Source organism: Podarcis filfolensis (genome assembly GCF_964270895.1).
Source record: "Podarcis filfolensis genome assembly, chromosome: 18".
NCBI classification, from domain to species: domain Eukaryota; kingdom Metazoa; phylum Chordata; class Lepidosauria; order Squamata; family Lacertidae; genus Podarcis; species Podarcis filfolensis.
Genome location: NC_139622.1, coordinates 3,537,798 through 3,555,070, shown reverse-complemented (window position 1 = coordinate 3,555,070; position 17,273 = coordinate 3,537,798). Strand labels below are relative to the sequence as shown.

General features: G+C 49.0%; 2 protein-coding genes and 1 long non-coding RNA gene across 6 annotated transcripts in view; 1 reads left to right on the top strand and 2 right to left on the bottom strand.

Annotated features, from left to right (window-relative positions):
* The window catches only part of BTBD2 (BTB domain containing 2), a 24,145-nt gene extending 16,270 nt beyond the window's left edge, over positions 1–7,875 (bottom strand). Inside the window, exons 1-2 of one of the 4 annotated variants that reach the window (XM_083594666.1) lie at positions 7,478–7,875; positions 569–688 (exon numbers count right to left, since the gene is read on the bottom strand). In XM_083594666.1, coding sequence (XP_083450792.1) covers positions 569–688; positions 7,478–7,569 — 212 coding nt within the window. In that variant the 5' untranslated portion in view covers positions 7,570–7,875. Of the gene's footprint in view, positions 1–568; positions 689–3,709; positions 4,205–7,477 lie in introns of those variants that run through there. The other 3 variants (XM_083594665.1, XM_083594664.1, XM_083594663.1) reach the window with 3 other exon arrangements.
* On the top strand, positions 4,038–12,281 carry LOC310753648. Its single transcript, XR_014543421.1, has 2 exons — positions 4,038–4,120; positions 10,448–12,281. It is a non-coding gene; the product is annotated as an uncharacterized lncRNA (long non-coding RNA).
* Positions 11,017–17,273, bottom strand: part of MKNK2 (MAPK interacting serine/threonine kinase 2) — a 45,789-nt gene continuing 39,532 nt past the window's right edge. The window contains exon 14 of the mRNA XM_083594660.1: positions 11,017–17,273. Within this exon, the coding sequence (XP_083450786.1) occupies positions 17,012–17,273 (262 nt within the window). The 3' untranslated portion in view covers positions 11,017–17,011.

Genomic DNA, 17,273 nt, shown 5'->3' with positions numbered 1-17,273 from the left:
GACTCACCTTCCTTGGAGATTTTTAAGCAGAGGTTGGCTGGCCATGTGTCCTGGATGCTTTAGTTGAGATTCCTGCACTGCAGGGGGTCAGACTGGAAGACCCTGGGGGGTCCCTACAACTCAGCCCCAATCAATGCCTGGAGGGCACCATGTTGGGGAAGGCAGGCCCAGTGGTAAAGGGACAAACTTAAAGACAAATCTCCCGGTCTCTTAAGGCTGCCCAGGTCTCAGAAGCACAGCCTTGCTGCCTCGTAAGAGAAAAGGGTTTAATCTGCTCAAGGACTTACAGGAAGGAGGGAGATGGGAAAGAGAACTTCAACAGAAAAGCAAAGGCCGGCTGTGGGGCAAGAGGCCACTTTAAGGTGTTGCACAAAATCTGAAGGCTTGGCGTCTTGAGAATCCTCCCCTAAAATTTCTATATAACCATGAGAGCTAGTGCCTTTAAAAAATAAATTTTAAAAAAGCAGAAGGGAAGCAAGCGCTCCGCTGTTAGAATCCAGCCCCTGGAGAGCGATTGCCTGGTGTTTCTTTGGAGAACTGTGTTCCTCCCGAGGAAGCGGGGGCTTACTTCAGCAAAGCAAGGAAAGCAGCCGGTTCCACGTCGGGTAGTTCTATCTCGGAGGACGTTGTAGCCATCCCGCCATTGAACATGGCATCAAAGACCGCACTGCCCACAGCCAGCACAAACCTGACATTTGGAAAGAAGAAACAAGAAGGTTCCGGCGTTGACTGGATTGCACTCTGAATCTCGTCCATTCCCCACAACAAGAACCACAAATTAAGATTTTGCTATAATCGTATTGCACAGTGCGCTGCCCTGAAGTTACTCTTCCTCTTCAGAACCTCTGGTGCACAGCTCACACAACAGAGCAATAAAAACGATGCTTAAAAAAAAGGAACAGACTTAGATCAGGTTTATTTACATTGTGGTTGTTATCAACTTATCAGGCACCCTAACAACCATGTGATACCTGGATGTTACACAAATGTATTGAAAACTACGCTCTTTAGTCCTTCAAAAGTAAAGGTAAAGGTAAAGGTACCCCTGCCCGTACGGGCCAGTCTTGCCAGACTCTAGGGTTGTGCGCTCATCTCACTCTATAGGCCGGGAGCCAGCGCTGTCCGCAGACACTTCCGGGTCACGTGGTCAGCGTGACAAGCTGCATCTGGCGAGCCAGCGCAGCACACGGAACGCCGTTTACCTTCCCGCTGGTAAGCGGTCCCTATTTATCTACTTGCACTTAGGGGTGCTTTCGAACTGCTAGGTTGGCAGGCGCTGGGACTGAACGACGGGAGCGCACCCTGCCGCGGGGATTTATGTTTTTTCAACATAAAAGAACGAAGCACGAATAAAAACATGACTTCCAAATTCAAGCATTGTAATTCATGGCAGAATAAATTGTTTGTTTGTTTTACAGTGCAAGTTGTGAATATTTAGACTGCATTAAGAACTTAAGTAAAACCCAACAGGCTTTTACTTCATCTAAACACGGGAGCAACATCCATCTGCCATGTGCAGCTACCAGCCTTTGCTTCTGCAAAGTTCTGGACCCTCCACCTTCAAGGCAATGGTCTTGCTTAGTGTCCTTAACACGCGGAGGGAGAGGGAGAGAGAACCAGGCAGAAACCTTTCAGAACACAATTGCTGCCCTGACACTAAGCAGGTATCAGTTCCCTAGTGTAAAAGGGCACAGGAACTTGCAAGATCAGATGGGGTTTTTTTTTTTTATTACGCTCCTGGGTACTACAAAAGCTCTATTTGCAAACAGATATGCTTTTAACTGCTACAGCAACCAATTAGGAGACATGCTTGCTCAGAAAACGCATGACGTAAATCGCTTGTAGAAATCAATCCATTCCACCTGAAGCCTGGATCATTTTTCTTGCCCAAAGCCAGGAACAACCAGACGCTCAGAATGAACATCCTTGTGGTTCGAAATCAACCAATTTATCTGCCCAATAACAAATAGTTCTGTAACAAAAGCAAGCAAGCCGAACGCAGACTGGCTGCATCTTTCCTGGGCCTTTCTGCATGCGAAGCGAAGGCTATGGTGCCCTCCTATAAAGCTATCAGTGGACCTAGGTAACTTAGAATTATGGTGGCATATTTCCAGGGCAGGTTTCCCCCTAGTTTTGTGTAATAAGTGGGAAACCAGCCACAACTTGGAACCTCTAACATGCCAGAATTGGAGCTCACTCCTTGCTAGCTTACAGCTCTGCCTGCAGGTGCATCAGGAAAGCCAGTTGCAAATAAGCAAACTCATTTTGTTTCTAGTCTGCTTCCCATTAAATATAATCCCACAGCATAATGCAATCTGATAAATCCTAGTGAGATCCATAATTCATAAAAACAAAATCAATAGCATAAGACAACAACACAGTCCAGGATGGATGAATTTGCGACCTCATGGGAACCTAAGAATCAGCCTTATAGCTTAGTAGGGCCTACACTGGCTTGCAGCAGCTCTTTAGGATTCCAGGTAGGGAATATTCACAGCCCTACCTGGAGATGCGAGGGACCTTCGGCATCCTCTTTAAACCCCATCCCACAGATGCTCCCTTGAGGGTTGCCCAGCCATTTGTCCCTATGAAGCCCCCTTCCACCCCACAACCCTTCTCAGCAGCAAAAGCCTCCAGCAGCTGCCCCACCCGTCACAAACACACACACACACACCCCTCTCTCGGACCCACAACTGCCCCCCTCTCCCCAGCTTCCTGTCCCATAACTTTACCCATATTTTCATAACAAACAACAACTACCGGTATAAAGAACAGCCAAGTCCATCACATCCAAAGAATGACAGCCTATGGGGGGGGTATGTGTACAGCACAGTTCTCTCCACCCCCCAATCATACTCAAAACCCCACTGTAACCTGCCCCCCCATAATAACTTGCCCTTAAGAGCCCTCCAAATTTAACTGTTCTCAGCCTCCCCCTTGAAAAAGGCCCGTGGCTCTGTAACAGGCCCCTACTCCCCATGGCCATTCCCCTCTTTCCACGCCCCTTTAAGTAGGTCAGCGGTGGGGGGGGTTGTCCCTCCCTACTTGCCCCCCAACCAGGGGTGCTAACTTGAATAAAATATGGGGGGGGGGGGAAGGCAGATAAGCCCTGCCCTGTATAACTGGCCACAAGACGTAGTGCGCTCACACTATCTGAATGGCAATGCCCATTGACTTGGGTGTGGGTGGGTGCACGACCCCCCCCAAAAAATATATTATCCATTCATTCATTCATTCATTCATTAAATTTGCACATCGCCTACTCCCGCAGCTCTGGGGGGTGGCTGCAACACAAAACCACAACATAAACACGCGAATGCTGTGGTCCTTTATTTGCGCCCCACCCACCCAACAGGGTCGCCCCCAAGTACATAAACAACAACCCCCCTGATCCCCATTTCAAAAAGGCATGGGATATTGGGGGCAGGATTTGTTATTGGGGGGGGGGGGCGTTGTAAACAAAACCCATCTGCCCTTTTTCCTTTAGAGCCCATAGAGAGTCCTTAGGTAGGTTCTTGTGCAGTTATGCATTTCTATTGATTTCTATTGATTCAGTGGGGGGGGGGCTTGGCTACGCCCACGCTCCTCTGCCCCCAACCAGGGGGGCTCCGACGTGAATAAAACGGGGGGGGTGTTGCTTCTGCATGACCGACGTGGCTAAAATCCAGGGGGCCGTTTTTGAGGTGGGGGGGCCCGGCCTTCTTCCTACCTGTGGGCGGGGAGGCGCTGGGCCCCCGCTCGGCCTTTCCCCACCAAGAAGTGGACGTCGCTGAGCACCTCGTTGTTGAAGAGGAAGGCGAAGCGCTCCTGCACCGTCGGCTTCGTGGCCTGCCAGTTGTAGGCCGGCTCGCGGGGGCCCAGCGAGGACGACGACGAGGCCGGCGGCGGAGGCGGAGGAGGAGCGGGAGCGGGGGACGGGGAAGGCGGAGAGGCCGGCGGGGCGGGAGAAGCGGCCGCCGCCGCCGGGGCCGCCGGACACGACGACGACGAGGCCGGCAGAGGGTTCCCGGCGCGGTGGTTGTGCGTGAGGGGAGAAGAGGAGGCCGCCGCCTGAGGCGGAGGAGGAGGAGGAGGAGGCGGCGGCGGTTGGTGCTGCTGCTGAGGCGACGCCGCGGCTGAGGTAAAAGACGGCGGGAGGCCTCCGCCCGCCACGGGCCCGGCGCCGGCCGCCATTTTGCGAGGGGCGGCGGCCGGCGGAAGAGGAGGGAAGAAGGGCGAAGAGGAGGCGGGGAACGTTCAGGCGCGACGCCGGGAGGGAGGGAGGGGCGCCCGCAAGGTCATCCAGTCTGACCCCCCCGGATAGATGCGCAAGGGGGCGGGGCGGGGCGGGCTCAGCGACGGAGGCCCCATGAGGCGTCGAATGAGTTGGAAGGGGACCCCCGGGGTCATCCAGTCTGACCCCCCCCCCCGAAGCAGCCCTGAGCTCTGCTTAGAAACCGCCAGGGAAGGGTGATGGTGCTGATAACGAGGACGACTCGCCTGTCTGGCCAGGTCAGCAAACTTTTTCCGCAGGGGGCCGGTCCACTGTCCCTCAGACCTCGTGGGGGGCCGGACCATATTTTTTTTGTTGGGGGGGGATAAACAAATTCCTATGCCCCACAAATAACCCAGAGATGCATTTTAAATAAAAGCACACATGCATAGCTGTCAACTTTCAGATTTGAAAATAAGGGATCAGTCTATGGGATATCTAACAATCCGGGGTAGCAGCAGGAGGCAGTGGGAAACAGCGCTGGAATAAGGGAATTTCCCGCAAAAAAGGGGAAGGTTGACAGCTATGTACTCACCCAGAGATGCATTTTAAATACCGTATTTTTCGCCCTATAGGACGCACTTTTTCCCCCTCCAAAAATGAAGGGGAAATGCGTGTGCGTCCTATGGGGCGAATGCAGGCTTTCGCTGAAGCCTGGAGAGCAAGAGGGGGCGATGCGCACTGACCCCTCTCGCTCTCCAGGCATCAGGAAGCTCTCCGCAAGCCGTGGGAGAGCTGCGCGACTTCGTGCAGCTCTCCCACGGCTTGGTGAGAGGTGCCTGCACCCGAGCTCAGCGCCCCCCAGGCTTCGGGCTTCGCGCAGCTCTCTGCAAGCTGTGGGAGGGCTGCGCAAAGTTGCGCAGCTCTCCCACGGCTTGTGGAGAGCTGCCTGATCTGGGGTCAGGGGAAGCTCGGGATTCCCCCGCCCCAGCCCCGCGCCTGGGGGGGGGGAAATAAATAAAAAAATCTTTACTTCCCCCCCAAAAAACTAGGTGCGCCCTATGGGCCGAAAAATACGGTAAAAGCACACACTCTACTCTTGTAAAAACACCAGGCAGGCCGTGGACCAGATTTAGAAGGTGATTGGGCCAAATCTGGCCCCTGGGCCTTAGGTTGCCTACCCATGGGCTAGGTTGTCACAGCCATTCTGGGTTGCTTCCAACAGAATATTAAAACAATAAAACGTCAAACATTAAAAAGCTTCCCGATACTGGACTGTCTTCAGATGTCTTCTGAAATATAGTTATTTGTCTCCTTGGCTTCTGATGGGAGGGTGTTCCACAAGGCGGGCGCCACCACCGAGAAGGCCCTCTGCCTGGTTCCCTGTAACCTCACTTCTCGCAGCGAGGGAACCGCCAGAAGGCCCTCGGATCTGAATCTCAGTGTCCGGGATGGACGATGGGGGTGGAGATGCTCCTTTGGGCATAGAGGGCCGAGGCTATTTAGGGCTCTAAAGGTCACGTATGGAACATACTAGGAGCCAGTGAAGATCCTTTAGGACCCGTATTGGCCCGAATATAAGCCGCACTTTTAAAATTGATGGGGGGGGGGAGAAAAAAAGAAAAAACCCTGAATATAAGCTGCTCCATTCCTCGCTGCTCCTGGCTGCATACTTGGGGGGGGGGTCTGCGCTGAGGGCCTTTCCCCTTCCTTGCTCTCCCCTTCCGGCTTTGAGGGAGAGGGCAGGGGACTACGCACAGGGCAGGTGCCACTTTGCGGAGCTCCTGGCGCTGTTTGCCTTGCGCTCCTGGCTGCATACCGTAAGGTCGTGATTATAAGCCACACTTTAACTTTTCACAGAATTTGGGGGGAAAGTGAGACTTATATTCATATATATATATGTATGCCTCTGGCAGTCACCAGTCTAGCTGCTGCATTCTGGATTAGTTGTCATTTCTGAGTTACCTTCAAGGGTAGCCCCACAGAGAGCGCATGGCAGTAGTCCAAGCGGGAGAAAACCAGAGCATGGACCATTCTGGTGAGACACAGAGCAGGCCGGGAGGGTTTCAGATGGATCTGGCAGATGCCCACCGTGGATGCAGAATTGAACTGCGCCTCCATGGACAGCTGTGAGTCCAAAATGACCCCCAGGCTGCGTAACTGGTCCTTTAGGGTCACAGTTACCTGTTCAGGACCAGAAAGTCCCATCCACCCCTTGTTCCCCCAAAACATCATTTGTCTTGTCAGGATTCAACCTCAATCCGTTAGCCGCCATCCATCCTCCAACTGCCTCCAGACACTTAGGACCTTCACTGGTTCCGATTTAAAGGAAGGAGAATCCACCACCTCCCAAGAGAGAACGATCCATGGCTTGGACTGTCAGAAAGTTCTTCCTGAGTTGGAAGGGACACCCAAGCATCATCTAGTCCAACCCCCTGCGAAGCAGGGATCTCAGCTAGAGAGTCTCTGATAGGCAGGGGTGCCAACTTGAATAAAATATTGTCCTTGGGGGGTGGGGATGAGATGAGCTCCACCCCACATAATCACATAAGATCACACACACATACACTTTGAATGGAAACTCACCTCAACTTTTTTTGGGGGGGCAGATCCCTCAAATATTTTATTGGGGGGACCAAAGGGACCTCAATCCCTAGGAGTTGACTCCTATGCTGACAAGTGGCTGTCCAACCTCTGCTTAATAACTTCCATTGAAGGAGAGTCCACCATGCTGTTCCACCATCAAAACTACAGTTACCAGAATTCTTTAAAGCCATAACCACTTTAAATAGTTTGATACAGCTTTCAGCGCATAGTGCATTGAAATTTCCACAGTGGAAAGGAAATGTAATGGGAGCGTCATTAAAGAAACACACCAAATGAACACTAGAGGTTGCTGCAGACCGCAGGATGAACAGACGTGGTAAAGGAGAGCTAGCTTCTGCCTGCAGATTAAAAACATAAGTAAAAAGAAATCTGGACCTGCCGAGTGCCCCCCCACACACACACAGAGGGACTATTACGTTGCAATCCCTATGCATACATTTCACTTGGAAGCAAGCCTTGTTAACTTCCCTATTACTTGATGTACAAAATCTCACAGCCACGATTCAGCAAAGCTTCTCATGGCATTTTAGACAGCGTGCAGTGGTTTTGTGTAGCCGCTCCCCCTTATTTTGACATCCATCGTTTTTCCTCCTCCCAAAGGGAGGTGCTTTGTCCCCAGTTTTGTTTGTGTGCATCGCCGAGAGCGCTTTCCAAGCAGTATGAAATAAATAAGATTACCTGTCCTTCTGTGTCGGCTCTGCAACTACCACCTCCAGAGTTGTTGCCACCCTAGGAGCAAAGGGGCGTTTTAAGGAAGTGCCCCCTTCCATCGGAGGCACAGTGGAAGAAGGGGCAAGACTTAGGAACAGTGAACCATTCCAATATAACGCTGGGAATCTTCTCCCAGTTCTGCAGTGTTCCTCTCCTGAGCCCAGGGATCAAACAAGCCAGCACCCGAATGAATAGATCGGACTTAAGGGTTAAGGAAGGCAGCCAACCCTACAAAGATGCAGATTTCTACGTGATTACGGAGGGTTATTTTCAGCGGATTTGTCAACGGTTCTTCCCTGTCCCAGAGGCTCTCCTTGCCATTTGGAGAGGTGAAAGACACCCATCGTGACATCTAATCTTTCTGCCCAACCCTTTGGACTGTTCCTTTTTAAACTTTGTGATTCACGGGTGAACCCTCTGGTAAGCACAATTTGCTGGTAACGAACAAAACAAACAAAACCCCTCCAAATGTACTAAAGACACCCACCCACCCATCTCTCTTGAAGGCAGAGAGAAAAATAAGGTAAATGGTTTTATTACTAAGCAGAAAGCTGACTGCGAAATTACGATATCAAAACGATGAACTTTTCATAGAAGAATAGAGGCCTTTCATGGACTTTGGAAAAGCATTACAGACAAATGAAATTGTGGGCAGGATTCAAGAAAAGCAATGGAAGAAAAATGGCAAAATAATTGTAATATAGGAATTTTTTTTGCAATAAAGACATAATGCAGTAGAAAAGGTTTGAGAAAAACACTGCAGATGAGGGTGGAAAGTCAACTCGTGAAACAATGCAATTACCTGATTCGAAGGTCATTGTGAAAACATTGGGGGGGGGAATTAATATTGCACGGAATTGTTTTATTTGGTTTCTTACCCACCCGTCACTCTAACGTCCCAGGGTAGCCTGCATATATTCAACAATTCAATATTAAAAAATATTAGTCGCAAGAATAGGGTGGGTCCTAAAAGATAGCTCAAGCATCAAAAGGTCAGACTTAAAGAGGTGAGTCACAGAGAAAAAAACAGAAAGCAAAAACTCTTTTCAAAATGTGCCTGAAATAGCTGCATTCGCCTTATTTATAACCCGGGCCTCTTGCTCACCTGTATGGAAGCTTTGACTATCCAAGGCTTCTAGTTATGATGGCGGGATACACTTGAGAATCACGGTTGCTGGGGAGGAGGAACAGGGAGGTTGCCAAGGTGATCATGCCCCACTGGTGAGTTTCCCAGAGGCATATAGACAACTGCTGTATCCAAGATGATGTTAGAGCAGATGAGTCTCTGGTCTGATCCTGCTACAGGGCTTGTCTGACATTTTTACATGCACCACCCTTTATCCAGCAAGCTGTACAAAGCTGTGTACCTGCCACCACCAACACATTCATTTTACCCCCTACAACAACCCTGTGGGGTAGGTTGCACCAAGAGGTAGCAACTGTCCCAAGGTTACCTTGACATTCATTCATGGCCCTGAGATGATTTCACCCGGGTGTATGGAGTGATGTATGGAAGTGAGAGCTGGAGCATAAAGAAGGCTGATCGCCGAAGAATGGATGCTTTTGAATTCTGGTGCTGGAGGAGACTCTTGAGAGTCCCATGGACTGCAAGAAGATCAAACCACTCCATTCTGAAGGAAATCAGCCCTGAGTGCTCACTGGAAGGACAGATCCTGAAGCTGAGGCTCCACTACTTTGGCCACCTCATGAGAAGAGAAGACTCCCTGGAAAAGACCCTGATGTTGGGAAAGATGGAGGGCACAAGGAGAAGGGGACGACGGAGGACGAGATGGTGGGACAGTGTTCTCAAAGCTACTAACCTGAGTTTGACCAAACTGCGGGAGGCAGTGGAAGACAGGAGTGCCTGGCGTGCTCTGGTCCAGGGGGTCACGAAGAGTCGGACACGACTAAACATGTAATGTACCTCTGGTGGCGGGAAACACGTCCTCTTCCTTCTGGGGCAGTTTGTCCACCTTTGGTCCCCACCAGCACTCAGCTCTCACCTGTGGCTCCTAGAAGCTGCCAGCAGGTGACAGTGGCCACAATCCCGGGAATGAAGCCACCCAGAGTGGCAGGGGCAACCCAGTCAAGATGGGCAGCGTATAAAATTCAGTGATGGCTAACGCAGTGGTTTTTCACCCCCAGAACCGCAACCCACCCCCAAGGCTTGAAGTTCCCCACCCGCCGGGCTTTGCGTGAACAACAGATATGCCCTTGGGGAAAAGACTGCAGCCACACTGCTCCTGTCTCTGGTCTTGCTTTTGCCACGCTACCCGAGGCTAAGCAATGATCATCACATGGGGAGGATCTGTGTAACAACCACACCACCACACCAGTGGTGCGCAGCTGCATCCACTCGACTCCTATGGTCGTCATCATCATCATCATCATCACCATCATCATTTTATTGTTTATACCCCGCCCGTCTGGCAGGGTTTCCCCACCCACTCTGGGTGGCTTCCAGCAAAATATTAAAAATAATAAAGCGTCAGGTCAGACATAAAAAACTTCCCTGAACTTTCCGAGCACAATTCAAAGGTGCTGACCTTGAAAGCCCTAAACGGCCTCGGCCCAGTATACTTAAAGGAGCGTCTCCACCCCCATCCTTCTGCCCGGACACTGAGGTCCAGCGCCAAGGGCCTTCTGGCGGTTCCCTCATTGCGAGAAGCCAAGTTACAGGGAACCAGGCAGAGGGCCTTCTTGGTGGTGGCGCCCGCCCTGTGGAACACCCTGCCACCAGATGTCAAAGAGAACAACAACTACCAGACTTTTAGAAGACATCTGAAGGCAGCCCTGTTTAGGGAAGCTTTTAATGTTTGATGTATTACAGTATTTTAGTATTTTTTTGGAAGCCGCTCAGAGTGGCTGGGGAGCCCAGCCAGATGGGTGGGGTATAAATAATAAAATATTTATTATTATTATTATTATTATGAGCAGGGCTTCCAGTCCCGGATGCTTGCTGACCCTTCTCTTTAATGATGGTGAACTGGTTGCTAGAGAGATGACTAGGTGAATGGACTCCATGGCAACTTCCAGACTGGACTACTGCAACACACTGTCCGTGGGGCTGCCCTTGGAGGAAACTCAGAACCTTCACTTTGGTCCAAAATGCAGCAGCCAGATTACTGGCTGGGGTTCCATTTATATATCAGCCCCAATTTTTTAAAAAAGCTACGCTGGTTGCCCGTAGGGCTGGGTGATATATCGTCCAAAACCTGTTTGAAGTCTATATTATGATATCGGTTTCATAATTTTTTCACCTGGCTATGTATCGCTAATTGTGATGTGTCTGTGTGTGCTTTGCAAAAATCACGATGTGGGGAAGACCGTGAAGCCAGTCATTGCCCTTGTATAGCTCCATCCTTATTTCAGACATTGTGATACGCCACTTGTAGTTCCGCCATTTCTAAGAGGATCTTGGGAAGTGTGGGGGGACCTTAAGCAGCATTTTTAAAATTTATATTTTGAAAAACAGACAGACTCCAACTCCAAAAACATTCAATTCATTTATGTGTTTCAATGCATTTATTAAATTCTTACAAAACAGAATACAAAAAATTCTGGCATCAACAAGGTGTTACGAAGGAAAAAATTCCATCAAGCTGTATCAGTTAATAAAGTGCTTGGTTGCTGTTGTCTTATAAGTTTTTATTTTTTATATATTTTTATGGTTTTTTTCTCTTTTTTTTTCTTTTTTAAATTTCTTTTTTTTTTTTAAACCAGTCCCTTTCTGAAGGACTTCCTGCTCATAAGAGTCCCCAACGGTACGTTAAGGTGACTGCATGTCCAAAAAAAATAAAATAAACTTAAATTTAAAAGCTCCACAAAACCTTTGGCAGTCTTTCTGATAACCAGAGGAAAACATTTCTCCTGGACTGAATCCCACCCCCGCAAAAAAAAAAAAAAAGGAGGGACGTGAAAAGAAACAGATTTTCACAGTAAAATGTTGCTAACCAACATCTAAGGAAACGTAAAATTTAAAGGAAGGAGACGTCGTTTAAAGCGATTACATTCCCACCACCACCTCAAATTTGCAGTTAATACAACTCATAATAAGGAGGTACAGAAAAAAAGAATTTCCAATAAAATAATTTCACAAAGAAAAACATTTTGGTGGGGCGGACTGGTGGAAGAAAGAGAAGTTTAAACTAAGAACTTTGGCAATATAAGGGTTAAAAATCCATGCACAGTTTAAAGACTTGGGGGGGGGTGGGATAACACAAACCAAAGATAGTATACCTGGAAAGCAACCTTGAGAAGGCTGGTTAAGAGGATGTCAAAAGGGTACACTGGATTAAGTCCCCATCATAGAGACAAGAGGTCCCTCATATCTCTATGGGAGACAAGTAACTTTGAACTCAGTTTAAACTCTTCCAGCTTCCAAACCAGGGGGATTGTGGGCGACTACTTCAAGGCGATCCAATAAAGGGTATTCTTAAAGGCAAGGATGAGGGGAACCTGTGGTCAAGCAAGTGGAAGGACACAGGTTCGCCGTTTCCAAAGCCCAGAATTCCTTGCATGTTAGAAGATCTGAGCTTTGGTGTGTATTGTAGTGTGAGACTGTATGATAGGAAGACTTATTTCCCAGTAAAGAAGGGAGGGAGGGAGCCTTAAAAGGAAGAGGAAGAAAACACACATTTTATCTGAATTGAGCGGTGGAAAAAAAGAAAAGCACCACCAGTTTTGGTCACACAAACGAAAAGGTGCACAATCGCGGGAGTAAGGAGAAGGATCAGGATTTTGCTCACGTCCTGAGAATAACCATTAAACAGAAACAAAATTTCAACACACACATATGAAAAGCCTAAATATATTTTAGGGGGGGCATGGGGAGAAAATCCAGCTCACTTGCTAATCATGACTCACCCCATTGAAATGGGAACTAGACGTTAGCCGTAACTGTTGCTTTCAATGCAATTTATTGTGTCTCCCCGCTAGGACTGAATCGGACTTCTTACCTCCCCAGTTTAAGCAAGATGGGGAGTGGGGCGGGGGAGCTCATCACTATGTTGGCAAAAGCCAACCCCAACCAAGCAAGGCTGGGTTCCTGATCTGACTTGGCCACACAAGAATGGGAAGGCATGATTGTGTCTTCACAACAGCAGTTCTTTAAAGAAACAAAAATGACCACGTGCCAAACCATCACAATCGCCTGGCGTTTTCAAGCCACAAAACAATCATCCGATCAGAAATTGGGGGAGCGGGAAGAGTTGACTTTCAGCGACGCTCAAACCCAATTCCATGCACAAGGATGCGAGTCATTCACCACTCAGGAAAGAAGAGGTGGACTTGATTAAACTTCCATTATGGGATTTGATTCCATTACGCTGAATGATTTCCAATGCTGGTTTGCTACCAAATCCAGGTACTTTGTGGTGGCGCGATCCTAGCACATTGCCCGCTTGCACACACAAAATAATGCACACCCTTGGCCAGAGAGGGTATGCATATGAAGGTATATAAGCCCAAAGGGGGAGCGAAGAACCGCAACAGCCACATTAAAGCGCTTCAAATCATTTTATTCTGCAACAGTGCTCAATGAAGCACACTCTCTGGCGTTTTGTTTTCATAAAACGCCGGGCAAAAGTCAAAAAGACTCAAGTTGGGAAAAGGAAACCTTTGAGCAGTCCTTCACACGCTGAAATTATCCTGAGAAGTCCCCTTTATTTGAAGAGAGGAAGAGAGAAAGAGAAGGGAGTGGTTTTCGCCAAAGAACTTTGGTTCGAAAGCCAAACCACACAAGCTTAACCACAACCCTGCGAGTCGACAACTCAACATGGGCTTGTTGCTGAGGGAGTTTCCAGCACTCCTGAATTTTGGCCCTTCAGTAATGAACTGGGTGGGGTGGGGGGCACTCACCCACCCACCTTCCCCAAAACAGGATCACTAACACAGAAGAAGAACATGATCCCATACAAATTATCTGGCCCTCTCAGAGGCAACGAGGATCACTCGCGGACCTTACGGTCGCCACCGCCTGGACAGGGTCAGCAGAATACGAGGACCACGTTGTTTCTGGAGGAACAGACATAGCTGCAGACCAACTTACCTATCTGCAACTTCTACTGCAGAAACCACTATGTGTTTCTGAGATATTACATGCGTAGTACTGGTGTAGTACTGAATAAGTGGGCTTAGACAAAACCCAAAAAACGTCACAGGAAGTGTTCCTATGCTCAAAAAATCTGCTTTTAAAAACAAGGGTATGCTGTTTTTCAAAGGTACGCCCGGCACCCTGCCGCAAAAAAAACAACAACCCACCCCAGGGAGAAATCAGCTATCATTTTAACATCACCACTGCAAACGTTAAAACCCGTTTCTGAACCATTGTAGCTCCCAGTACTGCGGACACTGGGAGCTGTGCATCTACTGTGGGTCCCAATCCTGGGCATCCTGGGAACTGCACATCTGCTTTGGCTCCCAATTGCTGGGAACTGTTCAACTGTGCAGGATCTCGGGGACCTTCAAGAAGACTATGCCCTCAGAAGTCGGCAATTCCCAGAATTTTTTAGGAAAGGTAAAATAAACCCAAAGAGGGAAGCGGTTCCTAAACAGATCAGAAAATCTGCTGCTTAGATAACAGCCGAGAAAGGGGGAGAAAATCTCCCCTCTTTCCACCCAAGGAACTGAAGCTAACCTTGCAACATCTCTTGCGAATGCTCTTGCAAGCAAAAGCAGCGCAGAAACCGCCACTCTCAGTCCCAGATGCAAAGAGTTGCCTTCGCTTCTTGCCCTGGAAGGGTGAAAAACACCATCCCCAAAAAAGGTCACAGCCATCACCCGCAGCCTTGAGACAGCTTTCCTGACCAAAAAGGCGGCGGCATTGGTGCACAGCCGTCCGATGTTCAAGTATTTCTTACCCTAAGATGAAGCTCTACAACCAAATAACAAAATGTGATGTAAAACAAAGTTTAAAAAGAAAGATAAAGGGGTTCCCCACCCCTTAAAAAAAAAGAAAACCTCTCACCAACTTTACACAGTGAACCTCACATCCCAATCTGACCCCCCCATCCCCCTTGAAAAGACATTTGCTAGATGCTGAATGTTTGTGAAAAGAAAGCGACAATAAATTTCACAGCCAGAGGGGGTGGGAGTGGAATCATACTCTGAGCAGAACCACTGAAATTGATGGACCGCACTTACATAGGTCAATCAATGCCAATCGGTCTAACTGTAAGTATGAATGACTTTGGACACAACCCCAGATGCCATGTTTGTGGTTTTCTTTGGGGGCGGGGTCCCAAAGTGGGAGGGCCAAACTATTTCACAACCCAATTACGCCTTTCACCCACAGATGGAAGTTAGGGTTACCTGAAGACTTAAAAAAGAAAAAAGTTTTTTTGCTATCATCTATCTCTACCTAGACAACTATTGCATAGTATTTCTTAAGTCGGTGGGGGGGAGAGAATAAGAGAAGAAATTATCACTCTGATAACACAATCCTATCAAAATTCCAGATATGCACATCCGGACAGGAGTTTTAAGCAAGTTTAACAGCCGGGGGGGAAGCTGCCACAATGAAATAAAGCAAACTCAAAACAACAACAAACCAGGGAGAATCCGCCAGTGCTGGTTTGTCATTCCTGGGCCCACTGGACAATTCTTTAAATTTTATTTGAAACCGCTCGTCTGTGGCTACAACCTCCAAAGGCTTTTAGAAACCAATGAAGCGAGTGCTCAAGATGGAGCTTTGCCTCGTCCCATCGCAGGACAGAGGGCTTTGCACAATGCAAAGAGGGCAACACAGAGAGTCCCATCACCCACCCAGCAAGGAGGGAAGAGGGTGGAACCCGCCCCAGCCCCATTTAAAGGGCCTGCGGTTTGGGCACAGCTATGCCATGATCTTGGCAAGCTGGTAAGAGGGTCTCCCCGCAGACAGCCTCGGATGGAGGAACGAGAGGCAAGACCACCCACCCCAAGCAAAGACCCCCCTCTGAACCAGACCAAACTTTTCGCTCGGAGAGGGACAGCCGCAAAACGGACGGGAAACAGCTGCAGCAAGAGACAGCCCCCACCCAGAACCTCCCAAAAGAGACCCTCTAAAACAATGTGTCCCAAACTTGGGTCTCTGGCTGTTTTTGGGACTACAGTTCCCATCATCCCTGGCCAATGGTCCTGCTAGACAGGGATCATGGGAGTTGTTGTCCAAGAACAGCTGGAGTTTGGGAAACGTGGCTCTAGAAGTTGTTGCCCCAGATACACAACGCCCACCTTCCTCCTGACCATCAGCTGAGCTAGCTTAGCACGGACAGGAGCTGGAGCCCAGCGGCGCCGGGGGTGGGAGCACACACTTGTGCAAATTTCGGGGCTGTTTTTTTTTTTTTTTTTTGCGCAGTGACTTTTCCGCTAAACAAAACAAACCCATTTTGGGATGGGGGTGGCAGCGACAAACCCATCTTGATCAATGCCAATCTCTTTCCTCCCCGCAGAAATAGGGGGAACCTGGGTTTGAAACAAAATGGGCTGTGTTATTTTGGGGGGCAGGGGTGGGGGGTGGACAAGAACGGGCCCCTTGATACTCTGGGCCGGCTCTCTCGGGACAACTGCCGGAGAGCCCAAAACACTCCCACCCCAAACCTTACAGAATCGGCAGCTCTCGGGGGGGGGGGTGTATGGCGGGGAGGGACTCTGCCCACGATCGCCACCCCAATCAAATGGATCTTTACAAACCCGACCCCCCCATAAGCGCCCATGATGCCTTCTGGGGCAAAACCTAAATCCACACGCCACACCCCTCAAACCGCAGCTGCTGTTTTCAGTTCTAGAATTCCGTTAGGTTGAAAATGAAACAAAACATTTTTTTAGAAATAAGGGAGGGAGGAAGAGAAACAGCAACGCCACATAAAAAAAAAAGGAAATGGGGAGAAAAAAAGGAATAATACACCCAAATACTTAAAATGCTACCTTTAAAAAGTTGAGAACTTTTAAGGGTACGCCTCTCCCCCATCCCCAATATTTTCACAGTATAAAAAGAGGCAACAGAAAACAGAGTAACAGTAGCCTGGTGTTTTTTTAAGCTTTTCCGGGGGGGGGGGGGGGGGCGCATGTCAACCTGGTATTTCCAAAGAAGCAGGAGGGAAGTGGGGGCAGGGAAATCCATTTATTTTTTGTTTTAAAAAAGCGAAAATATATTACACGTGTGTCAAAATGCAACCTTTGGGGGGGGGGGAGTTTAATTAAAAAAAACTATAGGTGAGTTAATATGGAAGTTGGTTTTTCTTTTTTTCCTTTAAGAGAGATTTATAAAGGAAAAAAAGAGGGGAGAAGAGTGGGGGGGGGGAGTCGAGAGGAGCCAGTGTTCAAAACAAGACCAGGAAACAATACAAAACGAAAAGAAAAGAAAGAATAGATCCTTGGAATCCAGCCAACTTGAAAGAGAGGGGTCTGATCTTGTTTTTCTTTCCCCCCCAGCTATCAAAAACAGTATACATATATAGATATATTGTCCAAAATTGGGGAGGGGGGGAACGGGGATGTACACGCAGCCGGAGGAAGGGGCGTTCACATGTGATCCCCCACCAGGACCAAGGGGGTAACCAGATGCTGGTTGGCGTCCAATTTTGCCATGCTGGTCTTCTGCCGCCGCTTGGCCAGCTTGGACTCGGACGGCGGCGAGAGCTGCATGGAGCGTGAGGTAGCTTTGATGATGATGGGGGAGTGCGACTCCACGGCAGCCTCATCCTCCTCCTCGTCCCGCATCAGCTGGCGGTTGACGGCGATGGCTTCGGCCGCAAAGGACGTCAGCTCTTTGGCACAGCTGTTC